The 20029-nt window shown below is 41.0% G+C and overlaps 2 protein-coding genes across 4 annotated transcripts in view; one reads left to right on the forward strand and one right to left on the reverse strand.

Moving 5' to 3' along the window:
- Nucleotides 1–366: 366 nt before the first annotated feature.
- On the reverse strand, nucleotides 367–18022 carry Thoc7 (THO complex subunit 7). Of its 3 annotated transcripts, none has more exons than XM_051206771.1 (8): nucleotides 17850–18022; nucleotides 9425–9542; nucleotides 8289–8416; nucleotides 7964–8050; nucleotides 2882–2939; nucleotides 1753–1819; nucleotides 1597–1666; nucleotides 367–682 (listed from the first exon to the last, which is right to left on the reverse strand). In XM_051206771.1, exons 1-8 carry the CDS (start codon nucleotides 17866–17868, stop codon nucleotides 615–617), a joined length of 615 nt encoding a protein of 204 aa, XP_051062728.1. In that variant the 5' UTR covers nucleotides 17869–18022; the 3' UTR covers nucleotides 367–614. The 3 variants fall into 3 exon arrangements, with proteins under 3 accessions (XP_051062728.1, XP_051062729.1, XP_051062727.1); XM_051206772.1 differs by lacking the exon at nucleotides 17850–18022 and adding an exon at nucleotides 17532–17631; XM_051206770.1 differs by lacking the exon at nucleotides 17850–18022 and adding an exon at nucleotides 15661–15715.
- LOC127238283 (homeobox protein Nkx-6.1-like) overlaps nucleotides 17867–20029 on the forward strand; it is a 32873-nt gene continuing 30710 nt past the window's right edge. Inside the window, exons 1-2 of the mRNA XM_051206832.1 lie at nucleotides 17867–17901; nucleotides 17951–18196. Coding sequence (XP_051062789.1) covers nucleotides 17867–17901; nucleotides 17951–18196 — 281 coding nt within the window. The remainder of the gene's footprint in view (nucleotides 17902–17950; nucleotides 18197–20029) is intronic.

The raw sequence follows: 20029 nt of genomic DNA on the forward strand, positions 1-20029 counted from the left end.
AACCTGCCCATGCTACAGCAGGTGCTTTGCTTCTCACACAAGCATGTAAATATGTCTTATGCACATATGCGGAGAAATAAGTATTGTTAAAAATAACTCCCAAAGAACAAAAAGAGGGTGGAGAGGAAACATTTACAACCACATTTCTCAAGTACTAACAGAGAGAGAGATGCAGAAAAACAATGCAGTGGCAATTCATAATAGTGTGGAACTTTCCCTACCCTGAACACATACCACACATTGATCATGGCCCCTCTAAAGCCTGCTCATGGACTTCATTTTCAAAAGTGGTCCTCATGTCTATCCTTGGCTGGTTTTATAAGGCAACTGTTCCCAGCTACCTAATTTTGAATAAGCACAAAGATCCAGCTTGAGACATTTTATTAAATGTTTTCAGATGTTGAATTCTACCTTTAAAGATAAAAATGCATTTTAAAAAGTATACATACACTAAACATATTTCCTTTGTGAGAAGAAATATGAGTGAGACATGAATTAAATTTAAAAGCAAGCATTTCACTGTCAAAGCTGAAGTATCTCAAAACCACAACAAACTGAACCCCGTGAGCCCATGCAGGTTTTCATGTCCCTGCCAATGGGGACGGGCAGCCCATCTATGGCTTAGGGTCTGCTTCCATGGCACTTTCTTGAGCTTCATCGACCTCTGACAGTTTGTCATCATCTGTAGGCAAGAAGATACAAAACCTCATTTATTGCGCCTACATTTTATGCCCAGTGCATACATGCAAAGTGTTAAAACAAGGATGGCAAAATGACAAGTTATGGCTGCAAATGGCTCAACAGGTAAAGGCACATCTTGTTGAACCCAATGATTCAGGCTGGATCCCGGGACCCACATGGCGAGACTGTCCTTGGGCCTCCACACCCATGCCAAAGTTATATATGCCACCCTCTCTCCAAACACACACACATACACACACAAATAAATGTGATACATTTTTTTAAATATGCTCATTTGTTGTTATTCTTACTACTACTAAAGAATGTAAAATGTATGTGATAGATTTCATTAAAAACAAACAAACCAAAATCTAGATCTTGGTCTTATTTTTTTAAAAAACCAATTAGACATTGGGGAACACAGAAAATTCCACTTGGTTACAGTCACTAGAAAGATCAAGTCTCCAAAATATTAAGAGTACCCTACTTGGTAGCCTAACATGCTGATGACTTACAGTAACTTGCCCATGTCTTGAATCATTAGTTAGGACACACTCCCCATCGCTACTACACATGTGTGCAAAGCCCAGGTTACAACATTACTGCCCCCCCCACACACACTCCAAACAGGGTTTTTCTGTGTAGACCAGGCTGTCCTGAAACTGTTCACAGAGATCTGCATGCCTCTGCCTCCTGAGCACTGAGATTAAAGGCGTGCACCACCAATGCCTGGCTAACATTATCGCTCTTCTGCATGCATATACAAAGTTGAACAAACGAGGGTTTTCTAGTGCTATCTAGCTATACCACTAGATTCTGGAGGCAGACTCTCTAGTCAAGGTATTCTTCTAAAAGATACCCTAAGCATCGAAAATCTTCATAAGCAGTAATTTTGAAGTGTTGTGTTTTACTTACTCTCCAATGTTTGTTGAAGTTCGTGGATGGTACTAAGAAGAACATGAAATTGTTTCCGTCTCAATTCCAGCTGTTAAGAAGGAAAGCAACTTATATAAGTTGGTCTATACACACTCATGTGCATGTACACAGAAGCTAATGGAAATATTCAAATACCTTATCTTCAACACTTTCTTTAATATGTGAGAGATGCTCCAATTCTTTGCCCAGAGCCTCTAGCTCCCTGTCAGGGAAACAACAAAACAATACAATATTATAGTTTGTTACTTAAGGGAAGAGAATTTATAATATTTTGGCCACTAAATACTATTTTGAAAATAAAAGGGTTTTGAGAGATGGCTCAGCAGTTAAGAGCAATTGCTTTTCTTTCAAAGGACTCAGGTTCTATTCCCAACAACACCTACTTGTGGTTCACAACTGCCTGTGATTCTAGTCACAGGATCTGATACCCTCTTCTGGTCACCATGGGCCCCAAGCACGCAAGTGATTCATGGACACCCATGCACGGGCATGCATAATACTTAAAAGTTAAAAAGGAGGAGGGGGAGAAAAGAATAATGAGTCAAAGATTTTTGAAATTGAGGATGATTTCTGATCTCCTAAATTGTATTGTCTCTATTATACCTATACTTTTAGATACAATTTTTAAGATGATAAGAACATATAGTTATATAGAATAAAACCCATGAACAGATACATTTTGTACACCACCTTCAGTTTTTCTTTTGGTAAAGAAAGAAAAATTCTGCCAGTTGACTACACTCTATGAACTTGACTCCTGGTTACCCATCTCACATCTATTTCCCATCTTAACTCCTACTCAGATACCCTGTGTATCATTGTAATTTCTTTTAGATACATTGATTTGTATCTCTGAACAGTGTACAGTATTAGTAGATAACATTTCAGAGGGAGTTTTTAATGTTCATAAATGATATGCATGTTTCTTAATTTGAAATTCATTTAATGTCCATTTTACTGTTTATATCTTAAGCTGTCTTAAAAATGTGCATCTTACATAGTCTATATTAGTATTCATTATTCTATGATAGAAACAGAATAAAGGACATATATCCTTTTGAGGCATATCACATGAATTTATTCTGGGCCTCTAGGTAGTGACATTGGAGAAGGATCTAATCAGACAGTGTAAGAATATGGAATACTGAAGCGATGACTGACCCTCCTTTGTGCTGTCCCCTAAGGCATATCTAAAAATTAGATATGCAGAGGGGATCGTCAACACTTCTATATCAAGGCAGCTCCCACAAAGCTCTAAACTTACTTTAACGTCTCATGTCTGTCTGGATGATGCTGAATCACTTTAGCCAAAGCGTCATACTCTGGAAGACACGAGAAAAGAGCTTTCTGAACCTGGATTATCAGGACAAAAGGTGTAAATGAAAAACATTCCCTTTCCTAGATAAAGAAAGAAATGACAATGATGAGCCAGGTATGGTGGCGCACGCCTTTGATGCCAGCTCTCGGTAGGTAGAAGACAGCAGATCTCTGTGAGTTCAAGGCCAGCCTGGTCTACAGAGCAAATTCCAGGACAGCCAGGTCTGCACAGAGAAACCCTGTCTCAAAAAGCAAAAAGGTGATGGAAAGTAGTGTACATGACTTAAAAGTGTTCCATACCGGGATTTTAGTTCTCACTTCTGGTTTTCCATTCATGTGACAAAATATTGGTTGGCAACAACATAAATGAAAGTTCATTAACTGTTTTATCATGGCCCTTACCAAATAGAAAAAACACTTGAAAATACAGTGGTTCTCAACCTGTGGCTCTTGACCCCTTTGAGGGTTGTATATCAGATATCTTGCATATCAGATATTTTTTACATTATGATTCATAATTAGAAAAATTATAGTTATGAATGGCAATGAAATAATTTTATGGTTAGGAGTTACCAAAAACACGAGGAACTATGTTAATTATGTTATTGTTGAGAACCACTAAGATCTAGTATCCACATCTAGTGAACAGCACTTCCCCGCATTGTAATGTTAAAAATTTCAGAAACTAAAGTAATTTAAAATTCAGGTCATTATTTCTACTCCACTGAAATCTCTACAGTAAGTTATGAAACTTCTAATAACCTTGACTATGAAATGATAAATTAATTTTAAAACTTACCAAAACAATGCACAAACATTTTAAATCACTTAGAATTGATATTATTTGTAAACTGGTATATTTGCTATAAATTACCCAGTGAAACTTCACCACATATCTAGATGCAAAAACCACTTCTTAAAAGGGGGAATTAAAAATGGAGAGATGACTCAGTGTTAAAAGCACTGCCTGCTCTTCCAAAGGACCTGGGTTCAATTCCCAGCACAGACATGGCAGCTCACAACTGTCTGTAACTCCAGTTCCAGGGGATTTGATGCTTTCATACACACATACCCACAGGAGAGGAAAAGGAAAAAAAAAGCCAATAAAATAAAAGCAAGTAGTGGTAGCACACATCATTCTTAGCACTTGGGGGCAGAGAATGGCAGATCTCTGAGTTTCAGGCAGGCCAGGGCTACACAGAGAAACCCTGTCTCAGGGGAAAAAAGTGGGGGGGGGGGATAGTGGTGATGGTGTTAAAATATTGACATGATTAGCTCACTAAAACATGCAACTCATTGTTTTGGGACACATCATATTAATTCAGCAAGGCTGATTTTATTTCAAATAATCTTTTTGCATTATAAAACAATATATTGCTGCCTCCACCTACGGAAGAAGCCCACCTTCCAGTGTCCTGCTCAGAGCCTCCTGAGGACTGGGGACTGCACAAGCATGCACAGGGTAACCTGTCCATGTCCCAGCAGACCAGCTCATCCAGAGTCTGCCAATGTCCTAGTCCCATCTCTAACCCACCAAAAGAGAGCGTTGGTCCTGTATCCACCTACAGGGAGAGACCCCATGGGTATGCACTGGAAGAAGGAATGGGTAGACGATAGTATAATACAGTCAACAACAGAAAGATCAATATGACACCCCCAGAGTCTAGAGACTCCACATCAACAAGACCTGAACATTCCTACACAGATGAAGCAGAAGAGAAAGACCCTAAAACCAACTTTATGACGATAAGAGAGACCTTCAAAGAGGTAATGAAATGGAAGGAAAAACAAAGGAATGGAAGAAAAAAACAAACAAAAAAATTTCAAGAAATGGAGGAAAGCAAACCAAAAATTACAAGAAACAATTCAAACAGTGCAAGGCTTGAAAGCTGAAAGAGATAAAACAAAACAACAACAAAAACACAGTCTAAGGGAATGCTGGAAACAGAAAAGCTAGGTAAGCAATCAGGAACTACAGATGCAAGCATAACAAACAGAATACAAGAGATGGAAGAGAGAATCTCAGGTCCTGGATAGTCTACCAACACTAAGAGACCATGGATGCCAGCCCAGACTACTATAGTCACTATATATAGAGAAACCATGATATTCCGTGACAAAACCAAATTTACACAATATGTACCTACAAATCCAGCCCCACAGAAAGTTCTGGAAGGAAAACTCCAATCCAAGGAAGTTAACTACAACCACAAACATAGGTAATAAATAATCCTACTTTACCAACAGTCAAAAGAAAAAAGGGGGTAAATACACACACAATACCTCCACCACCACCAAATCCAAAGCAAACAAGAATTAACAATCAATGGTCATTAATATCCCTCAATATTGATGGTCTTAACTCACCTATAAAAAGACACAGGCTAACAGAATGGATATAAAGACAGAATCTAAGATGGCTGAAAGACGCTTAAATGCTCAATATCTTTAGCCATCAGTGAAATGCAAATCAAAACAACTCTGAGATACCATCTTACTCTTGTCAGAATGGCTAAAATCAGAAACACCAAAGGCAGCTTATGCTGGAGAGGATGTGGAGGAAGGGAACACTCCTCTACTGCTGGTGGGAGTGCAAACTTGTACAGCCATTTTGGAGATCAGTATGGAGGTTCCTCAGAAAAATGAAAATCAGTCTACCACAAAATCCAGCAATTACACTCTTAGGCATATACCCAAAAGATGCACATTCATACAAGGACATCTGTTCAACTATGCTCATAGCAGAATTATTTGTAATAGCTAGAACTGGGAAACAACTTAGATGCCCCTCAACTGAAGAATGGAATACTTACTACTCAGCGGGGAAAAAAAAAACAATGGAATCTTGAAATTCGCAGGTAAATGGATGGAACTAGAAGAAACCATCCTGAGTGAGAGATATCCCAGTCACAAAAAGACAAACATGGTATGTACTCACTTATATATAGATTTTAGACATGGAACAAAGGATTACCAGCCTACAATCCACACTGCCAGAAGAGCTAGGAAACAAGGAGGACCCTAAGAGAGAATACATGGTCTCCCGGAGAAGGGGAAAGGGGCAAGATCTCCCAAGCAAATTAGAAGCATGTTGGAAGGGGAGAGGGAGTTAGGAGAAAGAGAAGGGGAGAGGTGGGCATGAGGGAACAGGAAGATTAAGGCAGGGAAAGAATAGAGGAGAACAAGAAAAGAGATACTATAATAGAGGGAGCCATTATAGGTTTAAAGAGAAATCTGGCACTAGGGAAATGTCCAGAGAGTTATAAGGATGACCTGACCTAACAATCTAAGCAATAGTGGAGAGGCTACCTTAAATGCCCTTCCCCAATTATGAGATCGATGACTACTTTATACGCCACCCTAGAGCCTTCATCCAGTAACTGATGTAAGCAGAAGCATATACACACAGCTAAACACTGAGCCAAACCCTTGGAATCCAGTTGCAGAGAAGGAGTGATGAGCAAAGGGGTCAAGACCAGGCTGGAGAAACACACAGAAACAGCTGACCTGAACAAGGGGGAGCTCATGGACCCCAGTCTGAGAGCGGGGAAACCAGGATAGGACCAACCCAGACCCCCTGAACATGGGTGTTAATTAGGAGGACTGGGCAGTCTATGGAGCCTCTGGTAGTGGATTAGTATTTATCTCTAGTACGAATGGACTTTTCAAACCCATTCCACGTAGAGGGATACTCTCTCAGCCTAGACACATGGGGAAGGCCTAGACCCTGCTCCAAATGACTTTGAAGATCCCCCGTGGAAGGCCTCACCCTCCCTGGCGAGCAGAAAAGGGATGACATGGGGGTTTTGGGGGAACAGGGAAGGAGGGGAGGGAGAGGGAACTGGGATTAACATATAAACTTGCTTCAAATTTAAATTTAAAAAAAAATATTTTCAATACAAAACAGAACAAAAATGAAGAATCTACACCAGAAAACTTTACCATCACCAAATAACTAACAACATTTTTATTTCCATTTAGTTTTTCACAATACTGTCATAGTTATGGCCACCAATTTATTTATTTATTTAAGCATTTGTGTGTTTAAAGTTAAGTTTCCACTAGATAGACCCAGAGTTACCTAGAATTTGTAAGCCTCTTGCCTTAGTGAAGTGATAGGATTTCAAGTATGTACAACCATGGAGAGTTTCAACATTGCTCTGTTCTTCTTTCAATTTATGAAATGGGAGGAGCAATGTTCCTGCTGTTAAAAATAATCTTTGAGACTGGAGAGATGGCTCAGCAGTTGAGTATATACTGCTGTTTCACAGAACTTAAATTCAGTTTCCAGCACTCATATGCAGCTCACAACTGCCTCAACTCCAAGGATGAGATGGCCACTCCTGGCCTCCAAGGGTACCTGTACTTATGTATACAGAGACACATGTAAACAAGTTAAAATTATTTTCAAATATTTTATGAACCAGATGAAGACAACCCTAACTTTAAAAGAGATTAGAATAAAACTAAACTTTATCTTTAAAATTACATGTATTTTATACGTGTGGGAGCTGTGTGGCACAATGAGACAGTTCTCTCATTCGACCTTGTGGGTCTTGGTGCCAAACTCAGGCTGTCATGATCACACTTGGTAACAAGTGCTTTTGCCCACTATGCCAACTTGCTAACCCCTACTCTTTAACTTTTCTATTAGGTAATTTTGTAGATAATGTTTGCTCTTTTCCATGTTTTAAAAGTAACTTCATTAAGTGGGCAAATAAACACCTCAGTCTGTCATACAGCTCACCTTTGTAGATTAACTGTAACACTGCTAAGGGGGAAGGATCTGAAGATAGGAAAAAGTCTAAGAAATACTTGGGTAACTAATAAAATTCAACAAAATTAAATCTTTTCCAGCATAACTTGCCTTCTTTATTTTAAGTAACAGAGTTTTAAGAATTAATATAATTGCTAGTTATTTTTTATAAACTGAGTAACATTACAGATTTTACATTTCACAATTAAAAACTTCATGGAAATTATAGTCGGGAATAAAATATCTCCACAAAGTCCTTCAAAGCATTCCTACCTTGTCGATTTTTTCGTATTCGTTTTGCTTGAAGAATTTGCTTTTTACACTCAGCAATTTTTTCATGCGCTCCCGCAATACTACATTCTATACAAAAAGGTAGTTTTAAAAAGGTAATTATAATGACATGTATAATCTGTGCTTTTAAACAGAAGTCCCACTGATAAGACACTGACATTCTACAACACAAGTGCTCCGTCTTATTACACAGCACTGTGTCAACCGACATTACCACTATAATTATGATACAGTTCTACAGCAATGCAGATATTATCAAACAGTTTTTTCTTCAAACCACAAACACAATTATACAAACATTGCTTACCTATTTCTTTGTATATTTTTTCATAATTCTCCATTTCTCTGAGATTCATATCATACACCAGCAAAGTCTTGCCCATTGAAAATTCACATTGGGACAGGGTACTCAGCATGCGCTGGTATTGGCTATATCTGTGAAAAAGAGGGAGAATAAAAAAATGTAAACTAATGGAAATCAAGTTCTGATAATTATTTGTTTTATATAAAATAGCTTAGAACACCCACTCTTACTACTTTCTTTGCTAGATATGGTGTAGACTGCTCTGGTTAGAAAGGCAAGGTGAGGCTACTGTTGTCATTAATACAGGCTCAGCCCAAGCAATCTGTCTGAATTATTTAAATCACCTGTAACAATATCTGATTAAGAGTTTTCTTCAGAATTCTGTTCTCACAACTTTCCTATTCTATACAATACAATCATTTAAGCAGAAAATAAATCCGTAAAAAATTTCATAAATTAATATGTAATCATTTTGCAGCAGCTTATATAAACTTATTAACATAAGAGAAATCTTCATTTAGAGATACTAATCAAATACTGATTTGTTAAAAGTAATCAAGTTATTAATTTAAATTCAAGGACAAGTTACTGGGGAAAAGGATTTCTATTTTTGTTTCCACAGAAAATGAAAAGATGTGGATTCCTTCCAGACTAATGTGGTTTGATCAAGCCAAATGTACCTGAAACAGAGTACCAGGTGATCCTACATTCAAAACAGCTCGACAAAGCAGCCCTACAGACTACAGCCAGGATATCTGAACCTTCTTCGAATCCCCCATGACAGCGCCCCTTACAGCAGGAAGTAGTTTGGAAAGAACGACGCCCAAATTCCCAAATATTGTCTATAAATGTTTGTTTTCATTTAAATGGACTTGGTTATATAAAATAAAAAAAAAGAAAAAAAAGTAATCAAGTTATTAAGCTTGAGTTCAATCTTATTTCTTTCTTCAGTACTGTGCTTTCTGCATGTTATACTGACACAAAGAAGGCCTCCAAAGAGAAGGTCAGGAGAAAGAATACTTTTGATCAATCAAGAAGTAGCTGAACTAGACAGAGAAGGTCAACAGAGCTGAATGGCCTGGCCCTGAGAAAACTCCCCCAGGACAGACACTGGTACAGAAACAGCATGGGGAAAATACCCCTCTTCTTGGGATCCAGAGTTACACCATTTGATGAAGCTTTTCACGAGGAGATTAATTCTCCGGTCATCACCAGCACCATCTCCATCAATCAGAAGACGCTTCCGTATGACTTCGTCTGCAGGAAAAATGGTAAGTGAAAATTAAATAAACATTTGGTTCTGGGTAATTTTCAAGACAACCAATACAACTACTCAGTCAAAAGAAAATTACTGAAATATAAGTATATTCAATGGCACTGGCTGAGTTGCCACTTAAAAGCAAGAAAGTAAAACTGGTAAATTTTATTTGTATCTTGCCACAATTAAAAATGTCTTTTTTTCCTCCCCTCAAAGAAAAGTGATTGTGTATAGTATGTCTGCCACTGTTCTAAGGGATGAGCTCACAAGTGAAACTCTGCCATCAGAATTGGCATTCTATGGGGTTGTTGAGAGTACATTTTCAGGTACAACGGAAAATCTAAGCCAATAATTGTTAGGAGAACTAGTTTTGAAAAAACCTGTTCAAACCAAGGGGAGCCAGGCCCGCACACATCTCTAGCTAAGTGAGAGGCACTAACAGAAGAACAGAGAGATAGAGAAAGAATGACAGGTCAGAGAAAAAGGGAAAACTTCAGGAAGTAATATAACTTGTTGGCCTGGAATTCACTATGCAGCCTCTGCCTTCCACATGATGGGTGACAGGTGAGAGCCACTATATCTGACTTCCATGTCTTATTTTTGGCCCAGAGCAAAGAGAAAACAGAAAACAAAAGTAATGCAAATGATGACTAGAACAAATGGGGTCCAAAGCAGCTTGTTGGGCAGTTCTGAGCTAGAGTTCTTTGTGTTTCTCTGTGGTTTTGGAGGCTGTCCTGGAACTAGCTCTTGTAGACCAGGCTGGTCTCAAACTCACAGAGATCCACCTACCTCTGCCTCTAGAGTGCTGGGATTAAAGGCGTGTGCCACCACCGCCCGGCTTCTGAGGTAGAGTTCTTACCTGAACCAAATAATGCTGGGCCATAATCAGAAAGACAAACGGAAATGGGAAAAAAAAAATCATTCCATCTACCAGATCATAACATGGTAACGAAAACTGTTGACAAGATGTTCAGAAACTGTACTTACACACACAGTTAAAACATGCAGGGATACAGATATAATCAACGATGCTTGAAATGACACAGCGTTTGCCCATGCAACACAGATTTTTCCCCCCTTTTGGGTTTTGAGATAGGATCACTCTACACAGCTGGGTAGCTTATTCTGAAACTATGTGGCACACACTGGAGTTACAGGTGTGTATGACCATGCACAACAGATGTAAAGAGATTACTTTAGCAGTATTGCTTGTAGTACTGCAAACCCACAACAACCTCTTTAGATAATTAAAGTAACTTCAGAGAAGCAGAGTATGCTGCTACCCAATGTGTAAGGAACTGTTAAAAAAAAAAAAAAGTTGTGCACATATGCAGAAAATATCTCTGGACGGATTAGCAACATTAATGATTGTTTCTGAAAAGGAGACTACAGAGATGAAAATGATTTTCTTAGATAACATTTTATCATTTTTCGTTTGTTTTCTGGGCTTTCATTTCCTTTTTGACTAAATATATTATATTTTGAATACAAATTTAAAGTATGAATAATTTCTGGAGAGCCTGCATGAATCAACAGCAAAGTCTTTGCCAACAGCTCTTGTGTGTGGGCACAGTGTTTGTAAGCACAGGTGATGTGGGTATGAGCCCGTGTGGGACACCCTTAGACAGACACTGTTAGAATGGGTTCCTTTGAAAGGTGGTTCAAGATACAAATTCAAAGTAGTAATGTTTTCAAACTTTAATCACCAAACAATGTTATTTGAAGAGACCCAGATAAATAAAAGACAGCCCAAGCGTTAAGACATTGAAAGGCCTGGAAGCGGTGGTGGTGAACGCCTTTAATGAGGTACTCTAATTTGGAAACATGTAAGCCAAGTAAACCAAATCAACAGCCCCAACCAGCCTGACTTCCTCCTTAGCCCAGGCTGCCCTCAGAGTATGTACTTTAACCTAGCCCGGAACACACAATTCTGCTTCGCCTCCTAATTGCTGTTATGAGTGTGTGAGGCACCTTGAGAGACTTCAAGATCTTTTTTTTTTTTTTTTTTTTTCCTTTTTTTTATTCTTTTTTTGAGTTGTCTTGGCTGCCCTGGAACTCATTTGGCTGCCTTTGAACTCACAGAGATCACTCAACCTCTGCCTCTGCAGTGATGGGATTAAAGGTGTGATGTCAAGCCCAACCTGACATCAGTATTTTAAAATTTGGTTTGTGATGCCTACAGAGGCCTTCTGAAAACCACTGCCTCTATTAACACTAACAGACTTATTTTCACTGTCATAGCAACAAGTACTTGTCCAAAAGGTGTGAGCAAAATTTGTGCACAAGTAAGTTCTGAGGAGAGGAAGCCTTTCACTCAGTACACAACAGCAGCCACATACTCAGTTCATACACTGAGACAGCTGTGGTGGTTAAAAGAGAACACATTACACGAGATGACAGTCAGATGAAGTGGGATTTGAGAGGTTATTAGTTTATCTCAAAATTTCAACCAGGTTTTATTCAGCAGTATCAGATATAGCTGAATTAAGCAATATGACATCATTTATACAGCATAACATTTTAATAATAAGTGAAAAATACCCCAAATGTCTGTAAGTGGGTGAACAAGTTAAATAAATTTTGATATATGAACACGATAAAGCCGGGTGGTGGCAGCACACGCCTTTAATCCACTGTAGCAGCACCCGGGAGGCAGAGGCAGGCAGAGGCAGGCAGATCTATATAGTGAGTTCTGGGATAGGCTGCAAAGCAATACAGAGAAACCCTGTCTCGAAAATGAAAGAAAGAAACATGATGGAGTATTATCAAGCTGGAAACAAAGAATGAGGAAATACTTTTGATACAGAGATACATTAATACATTAAGACGAAGAATGTATATTTAGTTATGCTTTCATTAAATAAAAATGGAGGGAGAAGTATATTTATATATGCTTGCATTTGCATAGATAACTTGGAATGCTATAAAAGAACAAATAAATGGGGTTATCAAAAAAAAAAAAAGGTTAGTGGAGGACAGGTTAGATGATGGAGAAGAGATTAGTTTGATTTGAATACCAGGAGAGTATTCAAAATCTGAGTTTTTCTGTTATACAAGAAAGAATGCTAAAGTTTTCCCATTTCATGCCTCACCAGCATGTAGAAAGCTGTGTGTGAGCTCTAGCAGAGTTGGGGGAAGAGACACAGTAGTACCCCAGAAGACCAGATGAGGGAGGACAATGCTGCCCAACAATACAAATGGTAGTTTATAGGCTGCATTGTGATGCTATCTGTTGGTAGGCAATTGAGCTTACTGAAGGTGCATGAGCAGAACTATCTGACAGGAGAGAGCTGAAGACTGTACTGGCAAAAGCCCACAAGCAACAATGCTAGTCAGGAGGCTGTCGAGCCACATGCAGTTAGCAGCTTCACGGCCTAACAGAGGAAGAGTCACAGGTTCCATAAGGCAGGTTAGGACTCAGCAGGTGGGCACGAATGGGAGGAACTAGCCTGGCATTGCAGAGGCCTCTCATCCAGGCAGTCTCTGACCCTCCTTGCATTTCAACCCTATTACTCTTTATGCACATTTTGTACAAAACTCTGGGCCAGAAATCAAAACTTGGAGACAATGGTTTTGGTTGTGTACCCAAAGTTTGTGTATGAGCACATGCGATCAACTTGTAAATTTCATCTGCAAAGAATGAAACTATTCAGTTTGTAGGACTATTGAGAACTATCTTGAAAACAGAAAGTGAAAGAAAATAATGCCTGTCCATACAAAAAATGCCCAAACACACCAAACACATTATCCTTTTCTTTATGCTAAATTTTAACCCACAACTTGCAACAACCTAAAAACATTACACAGTAAATGAAGATACTTAGCTAGGTATACAGCTAAGTATCTACATAGATACTATGTATTCAAAATTTTGGCCAGTTATGATTGCCTGTCTCAAACTTACAGCAAGGTCACAGCACTCCTTTCTTAAATGTTTTATGGACAGTTACTGCCTAGAAAACTAGACAAGCATTACTGCCATAACGTGCACCTTGTAGAGTATACGGTAACAACAAAGAGCAAGCCAAATTGCCAGTGTGAGAATAGCTGCTCTTCTCTTTAGTTCCAACACACCTGGCATGAGCATTTTTATTTTTAGCAACACCTCATCATTTAGGTCATACTGAACATACCTAAAACTTTTATTTATTTATTTGTTTGTTTGTTTGTTTTTGGAGACAGGGTTTCTCTGTGAGTAGTTCTGGCTGGCAAAGCCACTCTGGTCACTCTGTAGACCAGGCTGGCCTCAAACTCAGAGATCCACCTGCCTCTGCTTCCAGAGTGCTGGGATTAAAGAAAGGTGTTTGCAACCACCTCCAGGCTCCTACAACACTTTTAACTTCCTAAATTACCATGAAGCTTTCTATAAATGATCTGGTTGCTTGTACTAATCCCACCAGGCCTTGGGGCCATGCTATAAAAACAAATATGCAAAAGCAGCTTAGAAACTATTTAATTGATAATAACTTGATGAGAAAGTATGATCATATAAAGATAATGTTTACATAAATTCCTATTAGATTTATCACTACATTACCACCACTCATGGGTTATTAAGATCAATTACATAAGCCCATTTGTTGCATTCCTCATGTGAGAACTCCTGTCCCCACCCTTCATGAAGTTTAAAATCATTAGGATGATTTTTAAGGTCAATAATAATTAAGAATATAAATAAGAAGCAGAATAAACAAGGTAGTTTGACTCTTCCATGTAAATGCTGCTCTCATCTGAGATATTTATGTCCTGTTTAAACAAACTCTTGATAGTAAAACCAAAATTAAGTTAAAAAATTTTAAGCCAGACATGTCCACAATCCCAGTATTTAGCAAGCTAAAGCAGGAGGATTGTGCAAATGCATAATTTAAGGATAAAACTTCAATTTTGTTTTGAAAAGCTATCTTAGCTAAAGAGAAATTATTTAATAAATGAGCTAGTCCAGAGCCAATGCAGCAAATGGGAGGAAACGTGCTGGCACTGGTGAACAGCCATGCTTCACACTGGGTCACTTGAAGTGAGTGCCACAGCAAACACTTCCACAGTGTTTACTCCCATTTGTCTCCTCTCACTGAGAAGTGTACTGGCTTAGCTAATAAATAGCCACTCCATTTCAGAGTGCTTACATGAGTTATTACACTGTATCCTTGAAATGACCCTGTAAAGTCTGTGCTGTTATTGTCCATTTACAGATGACAGGTGTCATCTTTGCCTTCATCAGAAAATATATACAGTTACATTATCATATAGGTCCATTATTCTGTCATAGTGTTTGAGCATGTTAAAATCATTTTAAATTTACTATGTATATGTCTATGAAAGCTGTCAAAGCCAAACAGCTCTATTGAGTGCAATGCAGAACCACATCTTCCTCATCTTCTCACTTCCCATCTGTTGCTCTAGATATCAACATATCTCCGAACTAGTTCTCTGTACTACAAAAGGGTTCTAACCCAATTTAACACACTTTTAAATTATCACCTACAACATAAGCTGTTAGAATAATTTAAATTAGCAGTGACACAACTGGTTTTCAGTTGGCCAAACTTAGAAGTGGCTTTGCCAGAAATAAGCTACCCAACTAAGTCACTGACTCATCAGGACCTGCTTACAATCCCCCACTTGTTCATCTATACACGACAGTGCTTGGGGTGTAGCTTAGCTCAATGGCAGAGTGCTTGCATAGCATGCAACACACAGACACACACACACCCTTCCAGCAGTCTCCCTTCTAATTTCCTTCTATACATCTCTTATTTGTTGATTACTTACTTAATACTTTCTTCAGTTCAGTTTTCTTCCCCCATAACAAGATAGGAAAGGGTAATCAGGGCAGATACAGTTCTCCACAGGGGTGTGGAAAAGAGGCTAGTAAAATAACTTCTGTTTTTAGGAAGACTTCCTGAACATTAGCATGTGTTTGATTCAGTACAATGTCCTTTACTTCCAAAACAGCACTCTAGAGGGAGATTTTATTAATATCTTAATTTACAGAGAACAAAACAGAGCCTCAAAGAAGCTAGGTAACCTCCACAAGGCCAGAAGCTGGTAGTTGTCAAGTGGGGATTCCTGTGGCCTCTAAGGATTAGGGAGCTGCAATTGGTTAAGTCTGTAACTCACCATTCCTTCCCTTCTCTCTCCTGACAAATCCATCACTCATCTGGAGCAAGGCACAAAAATCACACAAGTGAGAAACACAAAATCATCTTTGACATTCCAGCACAAATGGCCAGTCCCAACATTCTGCACGAGCTCTATTCTTTTCCTGTATTCCCATAGTTGGAGTGCTGGCCTGATTATCTTTCACTAGCACTGCTGTAGCAGGATCTGAGTGCAGTACAAACTAGCCAGTCAGAGAGCTACCTCAGCAGTTAAGAGCACTGGCTGTTCTTCAGGGAGTATGGGTTCAAATCCCAGCACTCTTCTGGACTTTACAGGCACCAGACACATGTGGTACACAAGCACAAAACACACACACACACACACACACACACACACACACACACACAAACACGATGTGGCTTGATTTTTTTTTTAAGCCCAGGTTCTGGAACTTACTACCACTGCAACTCTGGACAAGTTATTTAATTTCTTTGGGTATCAGTTTTATTTATAAAATAGGGATAATCAGAACACTGTCCCACACGTGTTACAAGTACTATATAAATGTTAGTGAAGGGGAGAATGATTTCAGCACCTCCCTTCAAATTCCTTAATATTCTCCACACAGTAGAATGGGTGTGTGCACTTTAAATGCAAATCTGGGGTTAAGGATGAAGACCAGGATGAGGATATAAAACAGTTATGAATAGAAGCATGGGGTCTGCCCTCTGCATTGCAAATAAACACTTCAATTAATTAAATAAAAGCAGATCTGATCATGTCACACATCAGGTGGCCTGATGTGGAGGCAAGTACCTTTATTTAGTCTTACACTTAGGAGGCAGAAGCTGGGGGCAGGGGGAATCTCTGTGAGTTCCAGGACAGCCTGATCTACATAGTATGTTATAGAACAACCAAGGATACATACCTTGTTTCAAAAAAAAAAAAAAAAAAATTCAAACCCCAAACTAAACCAAATTAAAAAACAAACAAAACCCTTCCAATGGCTTTCCCTGACCTTAAAAAGTCATGGTGCTTAACTTTGTCTAAGTTCTAGCTAATTAGTACCTGACACATTTAATTCAGCATTTTGGGACTTGTACAAATGGTAGGTCACTTGTAATTCCAGTCCTAACACATCTATTTATCCTTCAAAGAAATGGGAGTGAGAAGGAAGTCTTTTCAAGTTTTCTAATCACCAGTAGAAACGGATCAACAACAACCTCAGTTCAATCCATAGGATCCACAAGCAAAGAAGTGACTTCAGCAAGTTGTCCACTGCCTGCCTGGGGTACAGGTTTGAGAGGGAGAGCTGCAGACAGAGACAGAGGCAGCCTAGAGGCGCAAGCTCAAGCACACACACAATAAACATACCTTCATCCCCACACCATCCCACCCCAATTATTTAACATTTACAGTCACTCCAAACTGCAAACATATGAGAACAAACGGCTTTGCCTGTTGGTTTGGGGATGCAAACTATAAGTAAAGCATTGTCTGGAAGTAAGATAAATACCTACTGAATAAACGAAACTGGGATAAAATAAAGTTAAAATTCCTCTATCCCTACCTAGACATTTCCTCGAACAGTCCTCAAATTTGGGTCTTTCGCTGTTCTCATCTGCTGGATGTCAGTCCACCAGCACGCATAGATAGCTACTGGTCACCCTCTCAATTATAGCCCCAAGCTGCAGAAACCTTTCTACCAAAGTCCGTACCGAAGCAAGTTCTTGCTCCAGTGGCCACCGCACCTGTCCATACCTCCCGGACAAGTCCACAGACGACAAATGTCCACAATCCATCACCTCCAATTCTCCCGGGCCTACAAACCTCCCTCCCTAGCATGCCCTCCTTCAGTTGTGGCGGTCTAAGCCGCCGGGGCGCTTTACCCTGTAAATCGCCCAGATACACTTCCCGACCGGCCCTCCAGACGCCCCTAGTCCTTTTGGAGGCTGTCCCCGGCTCGGTGTCCTCGCTCCACCGCACTCCGAGCTCCAGAGCCCCCGGGGGCCCGCCGCACGGCCCGCCGGCCCGCCCCAGCCGGGCCCGGGAAGCCCCCCAGGCGGCCCCGTCGGCGCGCTGCATCTCTCGGGCTCCCCGGGCTGGGCGCCCGGCCCTCCGCCGCCCCGGGAGCCCCGGGATCCCCCACCCCGGGCGGCCGGGATCCCGGCGCTGCCCCGCGTCCCCGCGCCCCGCGGCGGCCTCACCGTCAGTCACGGCTCCCATGGCGTGCGCGGCGGCGGCGGCGGCGGCGGCGGCGCGAGCTGAGGCGGCGGTTGGCGGCGGAGGTCAAACTCCCACAATGCAGCCGGGTAAACAGTCATGGAGGAGGAGGCGGCGGCGCCCGCGGCCGCCCTCTCCCACTCCTGAGTCGCGCCGCGCCGCCGCCGCCGCCGCGGGAGCCGCGCTGCCCGCGCTCGCTGCTCTCCCGGGGCGCGGAGCGGCCGGCGGGTGAAGGGCGAGGCGGGCGGCCGGCGGCGGCTCGGCCCGCGCACCCCGTCGTCCCGCACGGCCCGCGCCACAGGCCGCCCTGGAGGCCGCGGGCAGCCGCCAGGTGAGCTCCGGGCTGCGCGCGCTCGGGGGGGCTCCGCGCCCGCCGCTCCGGGTGACCGCCGCCCCCCGCGGCCGCCGGGTTCCGCTCGCTCGCTCCGTGGAATGGGGCCGCGGCGACTGTCGCCAAGTTGGCGCCCACGCGCGCCGCCGAGGGTCTCGAACCCGGGTCCCCGAGGAGGACACGGCAAGCGATCCTCCCTTCCTGAGCTCTTGGCAGGTGCCGGGGAAGTGGGGGAAAGAAACTTGGCGACCTTTGTGAGGACTTTGCTCAGGGCCAGGAGCCTAGACCCTGAGGTCCTCGCCCCTCACCCGGTTCTCCCCACGGTGCCGGAATCCAGATAGGGTGCCCTCAATTTCATATTATCTTTGCTTTTCAAAAAATGCCTCTTAAAGGGAAGTTGAGAGTACAAGGTGTTGGGGGAGGTGGCGCTGCTCATTGAAAGACGTTGCTTGGGGTGTAGAATACATATTTCCGGAGCACAGTGCAGATTATATTGTCATCTCCTCTGAAAAATCACTGAGTGGTGAGAGACAAGCCCTGGTATGGTTGGTTTGACCTCCAACGGGAGAGCGTTACACCCAGAAGTGTGCTCGACTTTGGAACCCACGTTTTCTTTTCCAGTGTTTGTGATTCCCAAGTCCCTTGCATCTTCAGATCCTGCATAAAACAATTGTGTGGAGGTCGGTTTGGTTGTTCAGACTTCTTTTCTGAACTGGGGTCGGTGCATCTGCCCTGAGTCCTCTCAGGTCTTTAGCAGAAAACTTGGAACCAGTCAGTGTCTGATAGTGAAGTGTTTTTTGTCTCTTGGCAGAACTATATGTGAAATACATCACTGACTTTTGTTACTTCATTATCTTGAATGAAGATTTTTCAGGCATAACTAACCTCTTCTAAATGCTGAAGTTTCGGTCCCTGACTTTTTGAAAGAGTATTGGCTAAAGGCTGATCAAAACTTGGACTTTGGACCTGTTCACTTCCTTTATGTAAGAGGAAGGGTAATAGTAATTTTAAATTCAGGGCGGTTGTAGCCATGCCTTTAATCCCATCTGGGCTGGCAGATCTGTGAGTTGATGACAGTGTGGGTCTAATTGTAAAGTTTTTGGCCAGCCAGGGCTGCATAGGAGATTTCTTGTTTAAAAGGAAGCTGTCAAGTAGTGAAAGGAAGCTTTTAAAGAGCATTTCTTGATCTTATCAGCATCTTGCTGACTTAAATGGTATCTAGTGATGTCAAATAGTTGCTAATGTTTTCATAACAAAATTGCACTGCCCTCTGTGATTTACACTTCCATGAGACACTGTCAAGTTTTCACAGATGAGACATGGCCACCTTCATAAATTTATCTGATCGCTTACAATTCTTGTTAATCAGGGCTACAAACTTTTTAAAGTAATAAAACCATAAGTAACGCTTGAAAATAAACATTTCTGAACATTCTTGGCTCAGGTGATGGGAGACCCAGTGGTAGAAATGTCTGAGCCTTTTGAAGTCTCTGGAGTTTTCTTCAAACCCATCTAATTTAATTCATTATTGCATTGACAAGAATCTATGAGTTGAACATCTGATAATTTCTTTTATTATATGATATACATTGGGAGAACATCTTGCAGTGAATTTTAGAAATGATCTTTTTAATGTTAAAGTAGGCTGGACCCATGCTCATGTTTCTTCTTTTCTTTTTGTAAGGGAAATCTTGAGAGGCAGAAACTCAGAACTGGGAAATAATGTTTTAAGCGTCCACAAAGCTGACTTGAACTTGTAGAGCACAGTTTTAATAGTTTACTTCAGTTATTAGTTGCTTTTTTTTATTTTTTTTTTTTTTGTGAGAACATGAG

This window comes from Phodopus roborovskii, unplaced genomic scaffold (assembly GCF_943737965.1).
Source record: "Phodopus roborovskii unplaced genomic scaffold, PHOROB, whole genome shotgun sequence".
NCBI lineage: Eukaryota > Metazoa > Chordata > Mammalia > Rodentia > Cricetidae > Phodopus > Phodopus roborovskii.

Coding starts and splice junctions, on each gene's coding strand:
- Thoc7 (XM_051206770.1), bottom strand. CDS start 15,700: ATGAGTGATGGATTTGTCAGGAGAGAGAAGGGAAGGAATG. Junction 2,940..7,963: donor AATACGAAAAAATCGACAAG/GTAGGAATGCTT, acceptor CGTGTCTTCCAG/AGTATGACGCTTTGGCTAAA. Junction 1,667..1,752: donor AAGAAAGTGTTGAAGATAAG/GTATTTGAATAT, acceptor CCTTCTTAACAG/CTGGAATTGAGACGGAAACA.